The sequence below is a fragment of the Sycon ciliatum genome, chromosome 13 (assembly GCF_964019385.1).
Source record: "Sycon ciliatum chromosome 13, ocSycCili1.1, whole genome shotgun sequence".
Classification (NCBI taxonomy): Eukaryota; Metazoa; Porifera; class Calcarea; order Leucosolenida; family Sycettidae; genus Sycon; species Sycon ciliatum.
The window spans coordinates 18,783,661-18,806,295 of NC_088655.1; the positions used below are offsets into that span (position 1 = coordinate 18,783,661).

The window sequence follows — 22,635 nt, forward strand, 5'->3', positions numbered from 1 at the left end:
GGTACCAGGTTGCAGAATGTCTCAGCACTCTGTCAGTTTGGTGCCTCGCGGTTGCACTTTCTGACTCTATAATAGAGTCAAGTTACATTGTTGGACAGATATTCTTAACTCTTATCCAGTATGTCCTTTCTTTCCTACGTTTATTATTTCCTCAAAATCCGAGTTTAGATTAACAAACCATTTCCTATTCCGTAATGTTTACCTAGCACACAACATAATTTCAGTGTGCATCTTGATTGGTGACTTTCATGCTTTGAGACGGTTCAGTGACTTTGACATCCACTTTATTGGGAGACAGAACAAGGTTGAAATAGGTAGCTTTCCGGAGATTAGACATAGCCACATCTAGACTGACAAGGCATTACTCACCGTACACTAGCAGTGTGGCTGCAGAACCCTGGACCATACCACCAAGAGTGAAGTTTACAGCATCTCGATTCTCTGCCATGCAATGGTACTGACCACGATCACTGTACTCAAGATTGCTTATCAACAAAGTTGCGTTGTCTGTTGAAAGCTGTATATCTCCGGATGCATACAGCAGCTGTGCATTACAGGTAGGGAAAAAGACAATAATCTCATTCAATGTCCATGGGTTCTGGTGCAATTAGCTGTTTTAATATTCCATGGTGCAAAGCTGGAGAAAGTCGCCTCCTGATATAACGAATACCACTGTGCGTAGAATTGGTTCTTTATCGCCACTTGTTTCCATAGCAGACATGAAATTACATCGTACAAACATTATTTTGTGGCTTGCATGTGCCACTTGTATGGGTTTGCGAGTGTTCAGTGTTATGGGTCCCTGAAGATACGGCTCCTTATAACCGAAAACAGGTCACTGCAGAGGGTCAATTTCGTAAGGATTCAAACAGCCGTATCTTCAGGGACGCAAAAAAATGAACACTCACAAACCCATACAAGTGGCACATGCAAGCTGCAAAATAATGTTTGTATGAGGTAATTTCATGTCTGCTATGAAAACAAGTGGCGATAAAGAACCAATTCTACGCACTGTGGTGTTCGTTATGGGGAATAGCTCACAATATCACGAACTTTGCTTCATGTGAATTTTGTTTGTTGTGTGGAGTCATCTGTACAGTGAAAATCCTGTCGACCTCCCCGCTTGTATTGTTGAAGATTTGCAATGAACATATTCCACTCTTACCTTTCCATCCTTGTACCATGTTATTCGAGCTGCTGGGATCGCGTACATGTTGCAGTCAAATCGAGCTGTTGCTGTTTCTGATGAGCTAACATCTAGAGGTGGTCTCACTTCACTAGGTGGAACTGTAATCACAAAAGATGAAAATAGAATGATTAACTGTATCTTCTCTAATTATAGCTATACTTGGAGAGTTGTGACGTAGAAATAATATGGTACAGAGACCACCATGTGAAGTTCATACACCGTCCGGAGAGGGCTCAATTTGCGGAAGGCAAATACCGGGATACACAGACGGCAGAACGAGCAATTGCGGTTTCGTAACTCCGAGTTTCACAAACTTAATCGATCATCAGGTACTGACCCTGCTCTAAAAGTACTGCTATATACATGGACATGTACTATGAAGACCATTGATTGATGTTGGTCTCAGATTTATGATTGTAGTACTATTGCTGTCGGCAAAGCCATTTGCAGACGTAGCATAATTTTAAATGGATATTTCTAAGGCGATGATCCACAATTCACGCTCTTTACGAGCATCTTGAACGTTTTCACTATTATACTCTCAAGCCATATCATCACGTGAAATACAGGCAAAACACATGCAAAATTAAATGCACAAAGACAATGTACAGCGAAGAAGTGATAAAAATAAGGTTATTTTATCTCTTCCTTGAGCTCTTTCTATCACCTCTTTACTGTACTTAATCCTTCGTCCATTTTCATTTGGTTTTGCCTATATTTAAACTGACGATAAGGTTGAAAGCAAACTAAAGAAAACTTTCCAAGATTTTGAAAAGCCTAAGGTGTGCCTTTCGTCACAGTACTATAGCATTCTTGTATCCCAGGAATCTGTTAACGAATTTGAAATGGTGACAGTTTTAATGGCCTGTTGTACATAAGGTTGGCTTTGGGGGGTGAATGCTGCTGTCTGATGTTCGCTCCGATGCGTGAAACTTTAAACTACAGCTAACACAGCCTTTCGCCTCTGTTGTGTGTGTAAGGTTGGCTTGTCCACTTACCGAATATCTTGAGATCGGCTGAGGAAGTTGCATCTGGAGCTCTAAAATTTGCTGCAAGGCATGTGTAGGGTCCTTTGTTGTTGACGTAAGTAACATTGTGGAGAAGTAGAACAGATCTTTTCCCTTGGCTTCCTCTCTGAGTGATATTGTCGTTGGTGAAGGTTTCTTCGGTGATGGTCAATGCTGCTGATGTAGAGAGAATGGCTCCATTGTACAGCCATGTCAGGGTTGGAGCTGGTGCACCACTCGCATCGCAAGTGACTGTTGCTGAAGAATACTGGTTTACCCGTAGCTGTACGGGTAAATTCACGATTTGGGGAGGCTCTGATGGAACTAGCAAAAGACATGAAACAATGAACGACTGTAAGTGTAGAACTTTTTTGTAGTTTCTTTCTAAAATGCTAAAATGGCTCCATTCCAGCATCACTGTATTGGAAGATTAGCGGAGGCCATTGCCAAATTTCGCTCCACTTAATTAACCAGGTAACATCATCATTATCGCTACCGCCACTTAACTTCTTCAGTGACATAGGGATCATTGCCATACTGCCATAATTACTGCCAGGGGTGTACCATCATATGAATAAACCAGGCCCAGATGAATAAAACCGTCCGATTCTGATCTAGATTTCACATGGTTATGCTCACCATTCCACATTGTCGCTGTTCATGTTGTTTTACTTTAATTCGCAGAATCGAAGGTGCAGCTAACCCAAATGCATGGGAGAAAATGTGTACGGTACGTATATATAAACTGCATAGAAGCAGGGTTATAAGAGAATTCGAGGAGATGATGTTCAGAAAATAGGTTTGGGAGATATTTGTCTTCTGTCATTAACTTACGGAAATCTGTCTGAAATGGAGCAAAGTGTTGATGCAACTGTTTATAAAATTCACGGTTCGCGTGAGACTCGGCTGAAAGCCGCGTTTTCCGCATCCGTCGGAACGCCACCACCCTTCATGGATCAAGGCGCAGATGCAGCTCCTAAAGCGGTGGGACGTGAGTAGATCAGCTCACGAGCAAGTGGTCGAAGACCGAAATCCCATTCACTGCATTCATGTTTTCCTCGTGCCAGACCACGAGTTCCCAATTAACTGTGGGTCGCAGGACGGATGGAAAATAATCCTTCCGCTTCCAAGTAGGACTTGAACCTGGTACCCTCTGTTTCTCAATCATGGTCTTAGACCATCCCACTATTCCTGCCTGCAACTGTTAGAGTTAACATAACTTGTAATAGATATCATTAGTAGCTTGGAAATTACACACCCTCTCAACTGAGAAGAGCCTTGTTTTATAGCACAAGGTGATAGAGAGAACACCGACGAGAATGTGAGAAGAACACCAATGAGAATGTGAGTAGAACACCAATGAGAATGTGAGAAGAACCGAAGTGTCAAGTAGGAAGGAAGTGTGAATACTGTCTGCACAAGAGCGGGGTGCGAAATGCATGCAATAAATTGATAGGTAAAGGTGAGAACTACCACACTACTCCCCTCCCATTCAATTTAGTTCTGAAGATACTGCCTCAATGGCAAGATTGGTGATCCGGATTCATCCACCAAGTAGGTTCCAGGCTCCCAGGTCGGCTCATCGTAGCCCTTCCATTTTACCAAGTACTGCTGCTTTCCGGGGTGAATTCGATGAGAAGCCACTTCTTCGACAATGAAACGCTCATTGTCATCAAGGTCAATTATGGGTGGTGGAGCTGGTGACTGAGGATTGAGCTCATGAGTAACGAAGAATTTCAGTGCATCTGTGTTGAACAACGGATGGACACGACATGTTCTTGGGAGGTCCAACCGCACAGTTGAGCCAGATGCCTTCTCGACTGCAAATGGACCGAACCAGCGTGGTCTCAGTTTGGCGCAAGGCTGATCTCGTGATACTGACGTGGCTATAATAATATTATAGTCCCTGTGGACCATCTCTTCATCCCCCACCTTGAATCTTGAGTTCCGTCTTGACCGGTTGGCGTAGAACTCTTGGCTTCGGATTGCATCCTGGATGCTGTCCTTTGCTACTTGCAGTGCCGACTTCTGGCGATTGACCCAGGATTGCGCCTCATGCCAAGTTGAAACCTCCGCCTGGAGAAGGGCGTCTGCAGCAGACAACGGATGTTCGCCGTAGTTTAAATAGAATGGATTATCACCTGTAAATCCTTGAACCATGTCGTTGTAAGCAAACTCGCATATCGGCAGAAGTTCCTCCCAATTGGTCTGCCGATGATTAGCTGCTGAACGTAAGATTTGACCTATTGTCCGATGCACTCGTTCCGTTGCACCATCAGTCTGTGGGTGATTGGCAGTTGAAAAGTCGAAGCGAATTCCCAGCTGCTTGAAGACATCACGGTAAAGCTCGGCAGTGAAACGAGGATCACGGTCGCTCACAATGGACTTACTGAGACCGTGTAGGGGATAGACATTGCGCATGTACAGATCAGCCACACCCTGTGCGTCTATAGAAATCTTAATGGCAACGAAATGGGCTGGCTTAGTCAACCGGTCGATGAAAGTCAGAATTGCATCATTACCCTGCGGTGTAGTTGAAAGGCCGGTAAAAAGATCCATGCCAATGCATTCCCATGGCACTTGCGGTACGGGCAACGGCTGGAGTCGATTCTCCTTTGGTTTGTCTCCCTTTGTACGCTGGTATGTTCGACAGGCCTTCACATACCTTGCGACGAATCTTCCCATTTTGGGTCAATAGTACCTCCGAGCATACGTTCGGTCACGCCCTGGGTGTCCCGCTGACACGCTGTCATGACATAGGTTGAGCAACTTTCTCCGCAGTGGTCCAGCCGGAATGCAAACCCTCCACTCAGGGTCATGCTTCAAGTAGAGCTGCTTGCTGGAGGCATCCCAGTGGTAACGCTGCTGCAGCTGGTCGTCCTGATCAGTCAATCCGGTGTAATAGTGCAGCAGAACTTATCGGCTGCATAGCCGCTTGCTAACAGATTTTGGAACTGTTGTTCTTGCCTTACGGTCAGCTCGACGCTGGCGATAGACCGGGACAATGCACCTGCAATGTTCTCCTTGACGGGTTGGTGGACAATGCTGAAATTGAAGTCTGCCAGGAAGTCAATCCAGCTATCTTCCCGTTTAGACACATTGGTCTTGGTGCCTAGATATTTCACACCTTGGTTGTCTGTGATAACTTCAAACCGTTCAAATAGATACAGCTTCCATGCTCTCAACACGTGGACGACAGCTAGCGTTTCTCTTTCCATTGCTGTGTAGTTTACTTCTTCTCCGCGTAGTCGTCTGCTGCTGTAGGCGACTGGAAGCCAATCAACATCTTCCTGTTGAAGTAAGACACCACCAATGGCTGTATCGCTAGCATCCGTCACCACACGGAACGGTTGTGCAACATCAGCCAAACGCAGAACTGGTGCAGATACGAGTGCTTGCTTCAGCTTGTCAAAAGCATTCTGCTGTGCTTAACACCATACAAAACGGGAATGCTTTCCAGTAAGTGTTTCCAAAGGCCGTGCAATTGATGCATATTGCTTAATGAATCGCTGGAAATAATTGGCGAAACCCAGGAATCAACGGATTTCAGAAACAGACTGTGGTGGCGACCACTCGTCAACAGCTTGCAGCTTCTCCGGATCAGGATTGGACGGAGAACATCGTTCATCAGGCCCATGAATGTTGCTGGTGCATTTGTCAAGCCGAACCCCATCACACGGAACTGGTTCTGGCTGAACGGGGTGTTGATTGCGGTCTTTGGTATATCTTGCTCTCTAACTCTGACTTGGTGATAACCCGACATTAGATCCAGCTTTGAGAAATACTTTGCTCCACGTATGGCATCAAATAGATCGTCAATATTTGGCAGCCAGGCTTGCATCTTCACGGTAATGTTGTTCAGAGGTCTCCAGCCGCACACCAGCCTCAGCGAACCGTCAGCCTTCTTAACAAGGACGGGTGCGCAATACGGTGATCTGCTGGGTTCGATGAAGCTGTGCTTGAGCAGTTTCTCGAGCTGTTTCGGCAGTTCTTAGAGTTCTGGCTGTAAGAGACGGTACGGAGGTCGGGAGGGTGGCTTGGCATCAGGATCCACATCAATTTTTGATTGGTTCTCCGACTCGGCGGCAGGTCCATTGGTGGTTCCTGCAGAAAACAGCTGGCGTGCTTGTTGAGAATCTGCTCGAGGTCGGCACGCTGCTCCTTGTCCACCGTTATTTTCATTTCCTTATTGTCACCTTCGCCGCCGTCCCTTTTAATTTTCACAATTACACATTCCGCTCCCTTCTTCAGTGCCCTCCGAGCCTGTTTGATACTTATGAATTCCGCGGGGTAGGCTTCATCCGTCTCCGCTTAGGGGGTTTGTTTAGGGGGGTTTGTCGGGTTTGTCAGACACGCACGTCACTGTCAGATCACGACCTCTCTCCCGATCGGACAGCGTGACACGGTTGTTGGCAAAGTCCACTTACGGGTTAGTACGAGACAGCCACGGCTTGACCAGTACTACGTCGTATCCTTCCAAGGGTATAACTGTCAGCTGCTCCCAGGATTCGTGGTCTCCGATTTCCAATCGAAGCTGTGGCGTCACAGTCTCACTGAGCAGCTGTCTTGGCCCATCAGCCATGGTCAGGGAGATTTTATTCTGGCTCTCAGACGTGATAATACAAGCTTCAGCTATCCACCGTTCCGAAGCGAAATTGTGCGTTGAGCACCAGAATCAATGAGGCACCTCGCTGAATGTCCTCCGATACGCGCTTCGGTAACGAGGAGATCACGTTCATGATCGGACCAGGCTTCAGCCTTCTCGACTTCGAGCACTCCAAGCTCCGCCAGCGGTCGTGCTCCTATGCTCGCTGGCGTCCGGCGTTTTGGGTGAACATGGTGAAGCCGTCCAACAAATTCCGTGCTATATGACCAACTTCCTTGCAACGGAAGCATCGATTTTCCCGTACCAAACGCATTCGCTTCGCAGGAGGTAAGTGAAACGGACACAGCGTCGGTTGCGTGCCTTCCTGCTGCGTAGATCCGTGCACTTCACGCAGTTCCTAGTCCTCAGGAGCGTTCAGGACCCGGGACGACTTTCCATGCAGACCACTGGGAAAATCACATACAGTGTATGCATGCCCCACTGCGAAGGGGCAAGGTCTCCGGGTGGTGCTGTTTCACCTCCTTTTGAACAAGCGGGTCAGCCAGGCCCTCCGTGAAAAGTAACGCCTTGGTCAGCACATCCAGTCCAGAGGCCGACAGACAAAGCGAGGTATACTCCGCAATGTAGTCTTCCAAGCTACCTGTTTACCGCGCTCGTGCTACCAATAGACGTGTCTTCTCTTCTTCATGTTTCTCTTCAAATGCGCCCTTGAGCTGCAGTTTCAACTGTTTCGTAGTCGTTGATCTACCGTCTTCCTCCCACAATGTCATCAGCCAACGGCGGGCGCTTCCATCCAGGAACGATGCCACATTTCCCAACTGGATCGGCAGGCTGCTGGCTTCTTAGCGCTTCTTCCGCCGCAAATAGCCACTCGTTGCATTCCGCCGGTTTGCCAGTGTACGGAGGAGGATCCCGATGGCGAAGCCTTCCTTCTGGAGTCCTCTCCTTGGGTTGCCAAGCAGCTCGGTGGAGACGACTTGCTATCTTCCAAGTGATCACACATCCCGAGATGAATGCCAACGCGAAGGCACAGAGCTCTAGAACAGAAACCATCCTCTTGCTACCAATGTAATAGATTGCATTAGTAGCTTGGAAACAACACACACTCTCAACTGAGAAGAGCCTTGTTTAATAGCACAAGTTGATAGAGAGAACACCAATGAAAATGTGAGAAGAACACCAATGAAAATGTGAGAAGAACACCAATGAGAATGTGAGAAGAGCCGAAGTGTCAAGTAGGAAGAAAGTGTGAATACTTTCTGCACAAGAGAGGGGTGCGAAATGCATGCAATAAATTGATAGGTAAAGGTGAGAACTATCACACAATTTGTCTCAGAAATACACTGAACTCAAACTTGTGACGGAGCGGATATTATAACGAATACAGTCAACTTTGCGTATAACGACACTCGGTGGGGCATCAGAAAAGTGTCCTTATTCAGGAAGTGTCCTTATACCAGAAGTTAAAAAGATAATAATATTACAAGAAAATAAAAACATTACAAAGGTAAAGCACTGTGTTTTTTGTTAAACTCTGACTTACAACGGCCACTAAAACCTGGGAATCTAGCACAATTGCAGTGCCTAACGGTGCAGGGGATAGGTCTCGCATCTACTCGCACAAGTGCCGATAACCCCCATTGCCTGCATCCATGTATCCCTGGTGCCTGGCCACGAATTCCGAGTTGACTGTGAATAGCTGCACGACTGGAAAACTCGCCCTCAGGTAGGGCTTGAACCAGGTATCTCTTCCATCTCAATCAGGATGCTTGTGGTTAGAGAAACCTAACTTCAAAAGAATAGGGTTTGATTTGATGAGGAGTTACGACGAACAAGATAATACAGTTTGTAGTACGACAACGAGGCACAAAACTGACAAAGATATCGAGACATTCGACGACCTAACACCTAAATCCTACACATCTACAAAGCGCAAACCAAAAACCTTCCAACTTGGAAGTTTCAGGTGGGGAAAGTTCCAATGAAGGGGAAGGGATGCGCCACGAAGATGTGCACGAGCTACGCGCCTCGAACGTTAAGGGATTATGATGACGAGACGAGTGAGACCATTGGACAAACTGGTCTAACTACAACTCGACGACGCACAGCAACAGACCATCCAACTGAGAAGGCTCAAAGGTATGTGAATATACATAAAGTGAGAAAGCCAAGCGAAGACGAATTGTCCATCATCGTTACATCAACATGGAGTTTAGTAGGATATTGGCTTTCCGTTTTTGCCAGTTAATCTTCGCTTGGCTTCCCATTTTTATCTATTTGTTGATACCTTTGCGCCTCCCAAGTTGCATGGGTGGTCTGGTGCCTCGAGTTTTGAGTTGGACAGGTTTGTCCATGTGTTTTACTAGTCTCGTCATCATCATCCCGTAACGTTCGACCTTTTTCGTTGCCGAGGGACATATGTGGGGCACATTTTCGTGGCACATTCCCCTCATTGGAACTTTCCGCACCTCAGCCTTCCAAATTGGAAGGTTGTTGGTTTGCGCTTCGTCTTGTGCTTCGTCTCACTCTCTGACTGTATTATTATCTCGGTACCTTGGTGGACTATTAGTCATAACAACTTCGAAGTAACTTATAGGTCCTTTTCTATTTACATATTCCTTTCGGATCAACATCCGAGTTTTTAAGATATTTTATGTGTAATGGACAATGACGGGAGTTCATCGGGAATTCACATGACAGGCATATCTGTTCCTAGGGTTGAGCATTCTTGACAGGCATATCAGCCAAATAAGGCATATCCACGGCACCAAATCAGGCAACTTATGTTACTTTACTGGTAAAAACGTTGACAATCATGCCTCTAACGAGTTTCAAAAATGCTGAGGGCACACAGGCAAGATAATCAGGGAGTGCCTGAAACAACAAGAATTCGGAAACATTCATTTGGAATAAAGAAGTCCAACATTGAATGCACCTCACGGACTTTTTCTATTGTTCTCGCTGTAAATTTGAAATATCCACGGCAACTGTGAAAGAATCATATTGAAATGCAAACGTGCCGCCGTGGAAATCTAGCCTGTCACATTAACCCTAGAACTACCAAAATTTCCCCTCAAGATGAAACGGATATGTGCCAGTCGAGTAGTTTATACAAATGCACATGTGTACTGTTTGCACCATTTGCCAGTGTAAACCAACCCACGTCAGAGAAACCTACAGAGCAAGACAACTCACGGATTGTTGTGGAGGGTGACTTGCAGTATTTGATGCTGTCACCAGGACCCAAGCCATAAGCAAATAAGGAATAAGTCGCCTTTGTATCGATAGATGTGATATCCAGAGTGCCAGTGATGTTGTTCGTGCAGATTGTCTTGGTTGCACCGAGTGATGAAACACCTGCCAGGTGAGTGCGGGTGTAGTTAACACACCATTTGCTTATGCTGCTGATGTTGCTCATTGAGACATTAGCACTGACTCTGGACCTGGTTATATGCGATATTGAGAGGTCAACTTGGATTAGGTCTGCAGGGCACAATGAAAAGCATGGAAATAGAGGTTTTTACGTCACACGTAGCTTGTGGAATTACTTCTATTTGGAGACTGCAATTACATGTGCTGCGTGCAAGTCCTATGAGTTTAACATGTGAACCTAACCGAGCCAATAATGCTTCTAATTCTTCTGAAATTTCCTCTTCGACGTCAATCAGAGTCCACCATCATTCAAATAACCAAAACCAACTGTAGCAACAAAATACAGCGCCTTTTTTACCAACCAGTTGGTCCTCTCCAGGGAGTAATAAAATATCGATACTGCGCTACTCCCTGGCCGTCTACACAACGAGATGGAAACGAAAATATTCTGTCAGAATCCAAACACAATTTGCTTTCCGCTAGAAATGTTCTACGGAAGACGCCCTCTGTGTGCTGACGGATAATCTGCAGAAGGCGATAGACAGTGGCAAGACCACAGGGCTGTGCCCATTAGACATGTCGAAGGCTTTTGATAAACTGCACCACGACAAGTTGATCCGAGACCTCCTTGGGTTGGAATTTCTGGAAATGCCCTCAGTTGGTTCGTTGACTGCTTATCCGCCCGCAAGCAGCAGATCCTCATCTCGCCTTCAACCAGTCCTGCTCTGGCGTGCACCTGCGGAGTGCCTGAAGGCTCTGTTCTCGACCCGGTCCTCTTCAGTATATACACACGAGATGTCTCTTTGATTTCCTCGCCTATGCCAAGTGTACAATTTGCAGATTACATAGCCCTGTACGACTCCCAGGCCTCAGCGGTGGAAGCATCCAGAACCCTCACCACAGCGGCAACTACTGTGGCCGATTGGCTGAAGTCTCGAGGACTCATGTTGAACCCCGCCAAGAGCAAGGTTCTGACTATCTCCCCCCCCCCCCCCCAGCAGCATGTACAGGAAGTGACAGTCAAAAGCGGCGACTGTCTCTGCCCCTCAGCGTCTTCTGCGCTACCTCAGCATTCACCTTGACAATCGTCTAGATTGGGACACCCATGTAAACTATGTGGTCCCTAAGGTTGCCAAGACAATTGGCGCCCTGTGGCGCGCACGTCGTAGCCTATCAAGACGCTCTCGTCAGGTGTATGTGAAGTCGGTCATAATGCCCGACCTGCATTATGGCTCCTGCTGCTTTTCAGCGGCATTGCGAGAGGGTCAACTGAAGCGACTTCAAACCGTACAAAACAGAGCCATTCGCTGTATTGATGGCAACCGGCCCCGGACAGCCATGCCACCGCTGCTCACTGCTCACTCCCTGTACTGTGTCAGCGAGCTATATAGGCAGAGAATATTGATCACCATCTGGCGGTACACCCAAGACCTCACCAGCCCTGTGCTCGCCAAGCTTCTGATCCCGGCACAAGGCATCCCCTACCCGCCATCAGCAGTCAAATGGCCTACAAAGCCTGGCAAACCGTAGTCGCTGCGGTCAGCGGAGATTTTCTGTTGCTGGTGCTCTGCTGTGGAATGCTCTTCCTGGTGGGGTCCGCACAATTACCCCGCTACCCGGTTATCATCACGTAGTATCACAAATACATGTACATCGTATTCTCTCCCCCCGTTTACTGGCAATTATTAGCATCCTAATCTCTTACTATGTGCTTCCATAGCCCTTACTATGTTCTTCCATGGCCGCTTCTAGGCTTAGCCTTCGCCATCATTTTATTGGGTCGTCATCTCGTTTGAATGTGCGAAGTAAAATAAAAACCAACCAACCAACCAATGTTTGGTCGCAATCACTGGGAAGTGGTAATCGGCAAAACGTGATGAACTCACTATTGGTGACGTAGTCAAGAACATTCTGGTCAACAGAAGTGTAACCATTCGCCCAATCAGCAGTGAGTGGCAGCACAAACAAAAAGCTGCACAAGTCCTCTGAAAGTGTGAACCGATTCTGTCTAAGTCTCCTGAGAGGAAAGAAAAAAACACAGGAAGGAACAACAAACCATGTTTGCACCCTTATCAGCCATAGCAAAAGAGAGGGGCGGGTTTGAAAGAATAGCATGCCGGAGGGTTTCACCACCGTGACTCGTAACTAATCACCTTCCAGTTCAAGCGACTTTGCAGACAAGAAGTCGTCAACCACCGTTCGCACTGCAATTGTAAATATATTTCTACGATCAGGACCAGGACAATGACAACGACAACAACCAAGACAGCGGCGACAATTTCAGCAGCATGCTGCGAGGGCCCTTCATCATTTCGTACAGCGGTTTTGCAATGGTCGCCATGCCTGGGATCCAGCGCTGAATGTGTGAAAAGGAGCCCATAGCCTTCCTGAGCATAGTAACAGTTGTAGGCTTAGGTGTGCGGAGCAACGACTGAGTCCCGGCCTCGGAGATGCGCATTGTGCCTGCTGCTATTACGTGCCCAGGGAACTCCACCTCCCGCACACCGAAACAGCATTTGTCGGGGTTCAGCAGTACACCAGCCGACCTGAGTTTCCTGAGCACCTCCCGCAACCGGCTGTTGTGCTCCGTCCAGCTTTCTGTGCCCCCATACCAGCACGTGGTCTAAGTAGCATAGCGCAGCCGTGCAATTGAGTTCACCTAGAATTGCTGACATCAGACGCTGAAAGGTCACCTTGGCTCCCGACAGGCTAAACGGGGTGCCCTGACCAGCCCATTTATACTGACCGTCCGGCGTGGCGAAGGCAGTCTTGGCCGCATATTCACGACGCATGGGCATTTTATAGTAGCCGTATTTCAAGTCAACCGTGGAGAAGAACTGCGCTTCAGTCAACTGATCCACCAAGTCGTCTATCAGAGGCAGTGGGTGATGCTGGGGATGACTGTCTGCGTTTAGCCTTCGGTAGTCCATTCATTGCCAGTCTCAGTCGGCCATTCTTGCGCCGAGCAGCCACTATTGGAGTAGCCCATGGCAAAGTAGACTCCCGGATCAGTCCACGTTGAATGAGGTACTCGACTTCGTCCCGCACCTCCTTCCGTGTATCCGGTGCCATCCTACGAGTTCTTGACCACTGTGGTGCTGTATAATTCTCGAGGTGTTTCTCATGCTGGATCCCAGTTCGTGCCGTCGGTAGCTGATCGCCTTTCGCCAAGAACACATCGCCATACCCATTGACCAGCTCCCGAATCTACTGCTCCTTGCTGTCCTGTAAGCTTTCATCCAGATTGTACCCCGTTACCTGCCGCCTCGGCTCATCACTCTTCGCCGGGTTCTGCAGCGACATATCGAATTCGGCACGTGCTATTCTCATTACCTTTCCTTAGAGCAGTACTGCTTCACTGTTCCCTGCATTCACCATGCGTACCGTGGCCCCGAATGCAGTGGGACGCAGCGCACAGCACAATGCTCTGACTGTGTTGTTTTTGCTTGCCATGGTTGGCTTGAGGAGGTATTCCGCACTGGGTGTCCGACTGCTAAATGTGCATGGGACCAATGCCTCCTCGCCCGGTATAACCTTGATCGTGTCCTGCACCATGACCTTACACACTCCTGGAGGCCGGTGTGCTTGGTCCAGAGGACGGGAGTTGCGATACACTGTTCCAATTTCAGGTGGTTTCCCTGCGTGATCAGCGTGCTGTTCGGCCAGTCCAAGGTTTGCTTTTCCAGCCGACTCAAGAAGTCTGCGCCTCCTATCATGGGTACCACCAGGTCTGGTACTACGTGAAATGGCTCGCTGGTGAAATTACGCGCACCAGATCCGGGTGGCGTCAACTGGTTAATGACATCATCGACAATGAATATGTGTTCCACTGAACAGGTCTAACTTACTTATGGCTACTTGCAATGTGCTGGTGCTGCATCAACGTGTTGCATTGTTAGTGTCTTTGGATAGTATGCATATGATCAAGTGTTTTTTCACCTATATTTTTCATTTTTGCGTATTTGGTTTTGCTTTCTTTCTCTTTTTCTCCCCTTCTCTTCTGGTATCATGTCTAACACTGGGTGTGGCAGTTGGCGAAGTCGATACCGAGGATGAAGCGAATGGCGATGAGGCTGGTGATGTCGGGTGTGATTGTGACCTGGAGTTGGATGTGAAGAAATCGGCAGTTTACGGGCATTTGGTGGGTCATCCTGATTGTTGTCATTCGTCCTCGGATTCTTCTTTCACTGTGGTGTGTTATGCGAGTCATACTCATATTATTATGCAGCTTACAGTTTTAGAGGCAATCTTCATTCACTTGTGCATGCCAGTGTTGTGTGTACAGAAGGAAAGTGTTATCACCCTCAAATTGTTTACTTAGTGTATGGTGCGAGTGTGGTGAGTATGATTGCCCCCCCCCCCCCCCCGTTCACACTTCCTTCCGTCTGTTCAGATTCTTTCTTTGTTTTGCTGATGCTGATGATTCACATTATGCATTGTTCTTACCTGCTGAGCTTGCCCCCTACCGAATAGATGTAGTATAATCACCTTTTTTGTTTCGCTCCTTTCCCTTCTTTGATTGATTGATTGATTGATTGATTTTATTTTACTTCGCAAGTTCAAACGAGTTCCTGGCCCAGTTATATGAAAGCGAAGGGTAGAATTTGCCAAAATCCTAATGAGCAACAGCATAGGCAATATTATCATAGAAGTGGAGTACTATGCGAGCGAGAATACTGAGAAGAAAGGAACATGTCAAAGCCTGACGAAACACAACCTATTTCAGGCATACATAAGGAAGGCAGGCTAGCTTAAAATCTTGCAATCTGGATACGGTGCGCACCTCTCTAGGAAAACTGTTCCACAGCAATGCTCCTGCGGTGGCGAATCTCGTTTGGCCACACCGACTGCGAGCTGGCTGGCTGAGCAGACCATTGGCATGTTGATGGCGCGTACTTCTGCCGCTGCATGCTGCTGGTTTGAGAAGCTGGGCTAGAGCAAGGCTAGTGGAGTCATTTAGACAACGCCAGATGAAGATCAGGAGCTTTTGTTTAAAAAGTTCAGTGACGCGGTAAATCGAGTTGGCAGCCAGGAGGGGCTGCATCGCGGAACATGGCGGGCTGCCATCAATGCATCGGATCGCCCGGTTTTGCATGGCTTGCAGACGCTGAAGTTGGGTCACGCGGAGGGCTGCAGAGAAGCTGCAGGCACCATATATCATATCCGGCATGACAATAGCCTTTACATATATCTTGCGCGAGCTGCGGGAGAGGCATCGATGGGCTCGCCACAAGGCGCCTATCTTCCTTGCAACTTTGGTCACTATGGCGCTGACGTGTACATCCCAACTCAGGCGGTTGTCAAGAAAGACACCAAGATACCGCGCAGACTTCTCTATAGGTAGAGAGGTATCGCAGCACACGATAGAGACCTCAGGCCCGGCATGTTGCGGTGAGATAGTCATAACCTGGCTTTTGGAGGCATTTAAAATTAGGCCCCGTGACTAAAGCCATATGGCGAGATCAGTGACAGCTGAAGAGACAGATTTGGAGACTTCCCCAGCGGAAGCTTTTGAATCATACAGAGCAATGTCGTCTGCGAATTGCACGCTGGGTATTTGCGATGAGACCGATTTCACATCACGGGTGTAGACGATAAAGAGAACAGGCCCCAAGACGGAGCCTTGGGGCACACCACAGGTGCAGTCAAGAGCACGACTTGTGGCCGAAGCGACTGTAACTTGCTGCCTGCGATCTGTCAGGTAATTCGCGAACCACTTCAGGGCGACACCAGAGATACCAACGTCAAAAAGGTCTTGGATGAGGATACCATGCCGGACTTTGTCAAAAGCCTTGGACATGTCGAGGAGGCACAGCCCTGTTACCAGACCACTGTCCTTCGCCTTCTGCAAGCTGTCCGTGAGAACACAGAGGGCATCCTCAGTGGAGCACTTCTTCCTGTCACTTTTATTTGTCCATATAAGATTAGTTTCAAGTAGTCCCCATTCCACTGTTACTTAGATTCACTGATAATTGTAACAAGTAAACAGTTCTGAACGAAACCTCGCTTTCCCTTTCGTTGTGTGCCTTGCGATAATCGAACAACATTGTACACATACATTCTTACTGTGCAATTAGTTGTCTATGTAGCTATATTAAAACTGCTGTCTCCGAAACGCTTGGTCAATTATAATAATAATAATAATAATAATAATAATAATAATAATTCAAAGGATCAGTCTGGGAAGTGAACTGCCTGAAAAGAGAAAAAAACGCCAGACCCACCAGGACTCGAACCTGGGACCCTGCTTGTCATGAGCAATGCTCTAACCACTGAGCTATGGGACCAGGCTGAACCCAGAAGGCGCCGACAAATTTTTCACTCCAAAGGCAGCTCACAACACGTGCCACACATACTGATGGCACTTGGGTCTTTTTCCCTCCCCCAGGGGACCAACCACGGTCAGTTTCTGGAAACTACCAGAGGTGAAAGAAAGTGATTAAATTTGGAAAGGATTGACTCGAACCCACCAGGTTCGAGTCCTGGTGGGTCTGGCGTTTTTTCTCTTTTCAGGCAGTTCACTTCCCAGACTGATCCTTTGAATTTGAAGTTCTCCCAATCCTTTCCAAATTTAATCACTTTCTTTCACCTCTGGTAGTTTCCAGAAACTGACCGTGGTTGGTCCCCTGGGGGAGGGAAAAAGACCCAAGTGCCATCAGTATGTGTGGCACGTGTTGTGAGCTGCCTTTGGAGTGAAAAATTTGTCGCCGCCTTCTGGGTTCAGCCTGGTCCCATAGCTCAGTGGTTAGAGCATTGCTCATGACAAGCAGGGTCCTAGGTTCGAGTCCTGGTGGGTCTGGCGTTTTTTTTCTCTTTTCAGGCAGTTCACTTCCCAGACTGATCCTTTGAATTTGAAGTTCTCCCAATCCTTTCCAAATAATAATAATAATAATAATAATAATAATAATAATAATTAAAGTCGTGAGTCAGTCAAGTGTCAAGTAAAGTCGGCGGAATAGCGCGAGCTCCGGTGTGGGGAGCAAACCTTTCTTACAAATCATCGCCGAAGTCGCAACCACTACTTCGTACTGTTGTGCCCAGCGCGGGCTTGCGACTAGTTGGTTTGGAGGTGACAGCGTTGCGAATGACCGAGGGTCCTCGACGTCTGTCTCACCGTCCAGGAGCGACACTGACTCACGCTGCTATCTGGTGTTCACGAGGTGTTTATCGCGCTGGAAGCGGAGCGTCTCTGTAAGTTTGTATCCCTGGTGATGTTTGTGCCTGGAGAGCACTATATAAGTGGTGCTCTTCAGGCACAATCTTCCTCAGCCTACTCAAGCTCAACTGATGAGGGGTGAATTCCCCGAAACACTGTGTATTGAGCAGGGAGTGGTGCTTTCTTGCAGGTTTGCCGAGTCGAAGGTTCGATGGACTTCTCGTGTGCTCTGGATGGCAGTCGTGAGTCAGTCAAGTGTCAAGTAAAGTCGGCGGAATAGCGCGAGCTCCGGTGTGGGGAGCAAACCTTTCTTAATAATAATAATAATAATAATAATAAGTCAGTCCAACTTATTGATGTCAGTGTGCCACTGGATCATAGAGTAACACTAAAACATGCTGAAAAGAGAGCGAAGTACTTGCCCCTCGCAGTGGAAATTGGGCAGATTTGGCAGCGAGAGGCAGTGTCCGTAGTGCCCATCATAGTTGGTGCTCTTGGTGGCCTGACGAAGGAAGCGGCTACCTCAATTAAGCAGCTATGTGGAGAAGAGCGGCACCTTCATGAACTGCAGCAGGCTGCTATCCTTGGCTCGATGGCCATTCTAAGATCTGTTTTGGGTGCAGCATAGGGCTCTTCGCTGTCCCTGGTGGGCTTTTTATGCTCTGTATGTTATTGTATTCGTTTTAGTTTGTAATTGAAACACTGTGGTATTTCTGTGGGTATTCGTATTTGATCTTTCTGTGAGTGCGCATTGGAAGTTGTGCCCAGTGATGAGCTTTGCCGGCCTGAATTTTTCGCCAACTTCTGATGCTCCCCTTTCTGCAATACCTGTTGCCATGATACCTTTGAGCTTTAATGCCTGTGATGGTACATGCGCCTTTCTCCCTTCCTCTCTCTCTACCTTACTTTTTTCCATATATTATTCCGTGCTGCTTACCTTTGGCTATGATAAGTCCGGTGAGTTAGTGTAATGCCTCCAATTTTTAATACTCATAAAAAGGACACACTTCAGGCTCATTACAAACATCTTGAAAGTTTTTGTCTTCACAAGTATACTTTCAAGCCTTCTCATCAGGTGAAATACAGGCAAGAGAAAAGGAACAGGAACAGTGGATTAAATACAGTAAGAAGGTGGTAAAACAGCGCAAAAAGAAAAGTGTGAGCCTGAAGTGTGTCCTTTTTATGAGTATTATCGCATTTTTGTCTCAGAGGAAACTGTTTACCTCCAATTTTTATTTTTATTTTCAATTTGGAGTGGAATAAAGACTCATAATAATAATAATAATAATAATAATAATAATAATGTAAAGAGTCACTGAGTACAGTTATTCAATATCCATGTCCAGTATTTATAATAAAAATAATCTGCTGCAATTTTAGATTCTCACATGCGAGCAACCTCGGCTTTGGCAACCACCAGCTCTGCAGACTCCGGATGCCGAACCGATCGCTCACGGAAAAGACACCATGAACCCCGCAAACACATGATGCATGATCGCAACAGGGCAAAATAGAGACGGCATCTGATGTAAGATATTACGTGGGAGGACTGCTCCTTCCTCCTTTCCGCTCTCAACAGCGCGATTCGGCGATAGAGTGAAGTCGCCGCTCTTCCCATGCCACCACTTCCCGACAGCACAACAGGCATGAACGTCGCATGCTCCACCTCTCTCACTCTCTCTTCATAGCATCCTCGCTTTTCTTCTTCATGGCGCCGATAGACCGTGGTGTGCATTGCAGATCGATTTGAGCGTTTACAAGGATTAAAAACGCGTATATCAAGTAAAGTACGCTCAAAACGACTGCCCTCCAAACCACTGACCGCTACATCAAGCCGTGCATGCTCCTCCACAATAGCAGACCTGTATCTCATTCTCCCTCTAGTGAGTGGCTGAAGCAGTCGCTCGATGGAGACATTGTGACAGGTCTCCTATAGGAGAGAGGCTGTAACATCCCGAATCTCATTATGGCGTATGATGGTAAAACTACCAAGGGGACATGACAAGGCATGGTCAATACCATTGTCCCGTCCAAAAGAGCAATGAGTTGGTAACCTCAGCGGCATCCAACCATAACGGAGGCACAAGCCGTCCATGAACTCAGCTTTGCCCAGTGAAAAGCCATACGTTTTCAATGGACGGCAAGTCAGCCAACTCGAGGCGCCAGGTTCACTGGTGAGGACAATGGTGTGTCGCAAGGTGTCCGACGCATCATTGCTGATACGCCGTGCCGACTCCGCCTGGCTGTGACGCACTTCCTTCTTTCTCTTCGCCTTCTCCTGCTGGATGCCAATCAGAGATTTCCCAATATCAGAAACATGATCCACGATACGCCGGGAGAGAGATGCTGTGATGGCGACAGACGACTCATACTGGAAGCACAAAGTCATCAGGCTGACAAGGCCCAGGCCACCCAAACGACAGGGCATTGCGAGTACTTCCCTCAACACTGTGCCAGGCGTTGGCCGACCGGCCATTGCTGGTATAAGCTTAGTGCTTATCACGTCCTCCAGTGTCTGGAACTGGGACGGAGAATGACATCAATGCAACAGCATCAAATATGCTCAGTGGCCACTCTCCTGGCACAAGAAGCAAGCGCATCACACAACCCATCCGAAGCGTCCGATAAACTGGAGCAAATACTTATGACGCCAGGCCTCAGCATCCACACCGCAGGGTTCCGCTGCGCCCTGTGTGCCTAGAGCTGCCTGCCGGATAGAATGGCGCCCCAGCGAATCAAAATAAATGGGATGCGGAGGAGGGGGCGGCTGTCCCGGTATCAGAGCCTCGTCGCACATGGGCTCAGCCTCAGGATGCTTCTGCTTCAATGTATCGATTACTGGAACATGGTCAATTTCATCACTGATGATCAGTGTGCACTCCACCACCACATTCATCACCAAGGCAGCGCGTTCCTTAAATCGCCATGGCCTCGCGTACAGGGGCCTTGGACAGAATTTTTCAGTTGTGACTAGGGTGTGGTCCTTGGCGTCCACAGTTTGGTGAGCAGACACTCTTTCTGCCTCCGTAGTGTGGAGGCTGCAAGTGTCCACAGTTGCCGTACCCCCTGCTGTAACTGCAGGCTGCTGGGTGAAGCATTTCAGTCCCTCCTCAGTGCAGTTTGAGCTTAAATTGCCTTCACACAAAACTGTCTTCCTGGACCTGGGAGGCTCTCCTGCCACCAGTTGCCAGCTGTCGTCGCCGAAGACCTCCAGGACTGACTTGAAGCGATGTTTAGCGCTCCTGCTGTAATGGCCCTCAATGCAAATGGTCTAACATGTCTGTCTTCCTCACTGGATGCCTCAGGGGCACTGCCAGTGTCACCCATGCTACGCGGCTCACCCGTACTAGCAGTGCACCCGGCAGCTCGGACTGTGCGGGTACGGGTACGATTTCGCTGGCTCTGCTGAGAAGATTTGGGAGAACACTTGCCTTGGCAATGGCGGCTTGCTTGAGGGAGACAACTTCCTGAGTCAGGCCTGACACTTGCCACGACAGCTCATCGATTCTTTTGTTGAGGCAATCCTCGCGATCAGCCGACTCGGACGCCAAGTTCGCCAGGGTCTAGATAACCTCAATCACAGACGACTCGATACCCGGGTGGGAGCACAACAGTTTCGTCTCTACCTCTGAGAGCCCCTTGATGGCGGCCTTTGTAGCTGGGTGCATGGTGGCCAGAGGTGGGTCAGCCCTACTACACGATACTAACTAACTAATACTGCTAGTGGTCCTCTTGGCACCGCCGACTGGCTGCCAGAGACTAAGTAGCTGCGGACCTCAAAGATTTGCTTCCACTTCAGTCAACTTGAAAAACAGTACGTATGCATTGCTGCTTCCAACTGTAGTTAGACCGCATTGTCCGGATATTAACTGGTCCCCCCATGGTGCTGTAACACTCGGAATTCTTTGTTTCCGTGGGTCTTAGCTTGTGCACATTTTTGCTGCGCTTACCTTCCCCTTATCGGTCATACAATAACCTTAGACATTCAAAGCTTGTTGGTTTGCGCACTGAAGGTGGTTGAGAGCTAAGTCTCTGGTCGTTGAATGTTTCGGAAACATGTCGGGTTTGTGGCCTGTTATCGCTCTTTCTGACGGCTTATTACCGTGACACAGTTGCGGCTAGTTGCTTCAGAACTCGTTTCCATGTGATTTCTTATATTTTTATTATATTTATTGGCTCCGTATCTGACTAATTCCAATCATTTTGATTTTTTGCGGGTTCGTTTACTGGTTGCCATGGCGCCTTTGGCTTGTTCCTATGGTACTATTAGGTAGCATTGGACAGTTTATATTATAATTATTTGTTACAACATCTCAAGACTCGGTGGAAACACCGGCCAATGTTTAGAGATTGGGTGATTGCCAACCACACTTGACTGACTCACGACTGCCATCCGGAGCACACGAGGAGCACGTCGCACCTTCCACAACTCCATGAGTGACTCTGACTCACGCTGCTACCTGGAGCTTCACGAGGTGTTTGTCGCGCTGGAAACAAAGCTTCTCTGTAAGTTTGCATCCCTGGTGATGGTTTGGCCTGGAGAGCAGTATATAAGTGGTGCTTTTCAGGCACAATCTTCCTCAGCCTACTCAAGCTCAACTGATGAGGGGTGAATTCCCCGAAACACCGTGTATTGAGCAGGGAGTGGTGCTTTCTTGCAGGTTTGCCGAGTGGAAGGTGCGACGTGCTACTCGTGTGCTCCGGATGGCAGTCGTGAGTCAGTCAAGTGTCAAGTTCGGCAAGAAGCGTGTGTTCCTAGTTGGACCAATCAATTTCATGACTATTACCGCCGAAGTTGCAACTTCTAAGTTCGTATTGTTGTCCCTCACGCGGACGTGCGACTAGTTGTTGGAGGTGACAGCGTTGCGAATAGCTATACTGGCTCTCTACGTCTGTTTGTCACAACTCCATGAGCGACTCTGACTCACGCTGCTACCTGGAGCTTCACGAGGTGTTTGTCGCGCTGGAAACAAAGCGTCTCTGTAAGTTTGTATCCCTGGTGATGGTTTGGCCTGGAGAGCAGTATATAAGTGGTGCTTTTCAGGCAAAACCTTCCTCAGCCTACTCAAGCTCAACTGATGAGGGGTGAATTCCCCGAAACACCGTGTATTGAGCAGGGAGTGGTGCTTTCTTGCAGGTTTGCCGAGTGGAAGGTGCGACGTGCTCCTCGTGTGCTCCGGATGGCAGTCGTGAGTCAGTCAATTGTCAAGTTCGGCAAGAAGCGTGTGTTCCTAGTTGGAACAATCAACTTCATGACTATTACGGCCGAAGTCGCAACTTCTAAGTTCGTATTGTTGTCCCTCAC

The 22,635-nt window shown here is 47.9% G+C and overlaps 1 protein-coding gene across 1 annotated transcript in view; it reads right to left on the bottom strand.

Moving 5' to 3' along the window:
• LOC135829246 (uncharacterized) overlaps positions 1–13,104 on the bottom strand; it is a 54,502-nt gene extending 41,398 nt beyond the window's left edge. The window contains exons 1-6 of the mRNA XM_065341649.1: positions 12,680–13,104; positions 12,061–12,191; positions 9,998–10,285; positions 2,188–2,520; positions 1,166–1,287; positions 370–544 (exon numbers count right to left, since the gene is read on the bottom strand). Of these exons, the coding sequence (XP_065197721.1) occupies positions 370–544; positions 1,166–1,287; positions 2,188–2,520; positions 9,998–10,285; positions 12,061–12,191; positions 12,680–13,104 (1,474 nt within the window). The remainder of the gene's footprint in view (positions 1–369; positions 545–1,165; positions 1,288–2,187; positions 2,521–9,997; positions 10,286–12,060; positions 12,192–12,679) is intronic.
• Between the last annotated feature and the right edge of the window lie 9,531 nt (positions 13,105–22,635).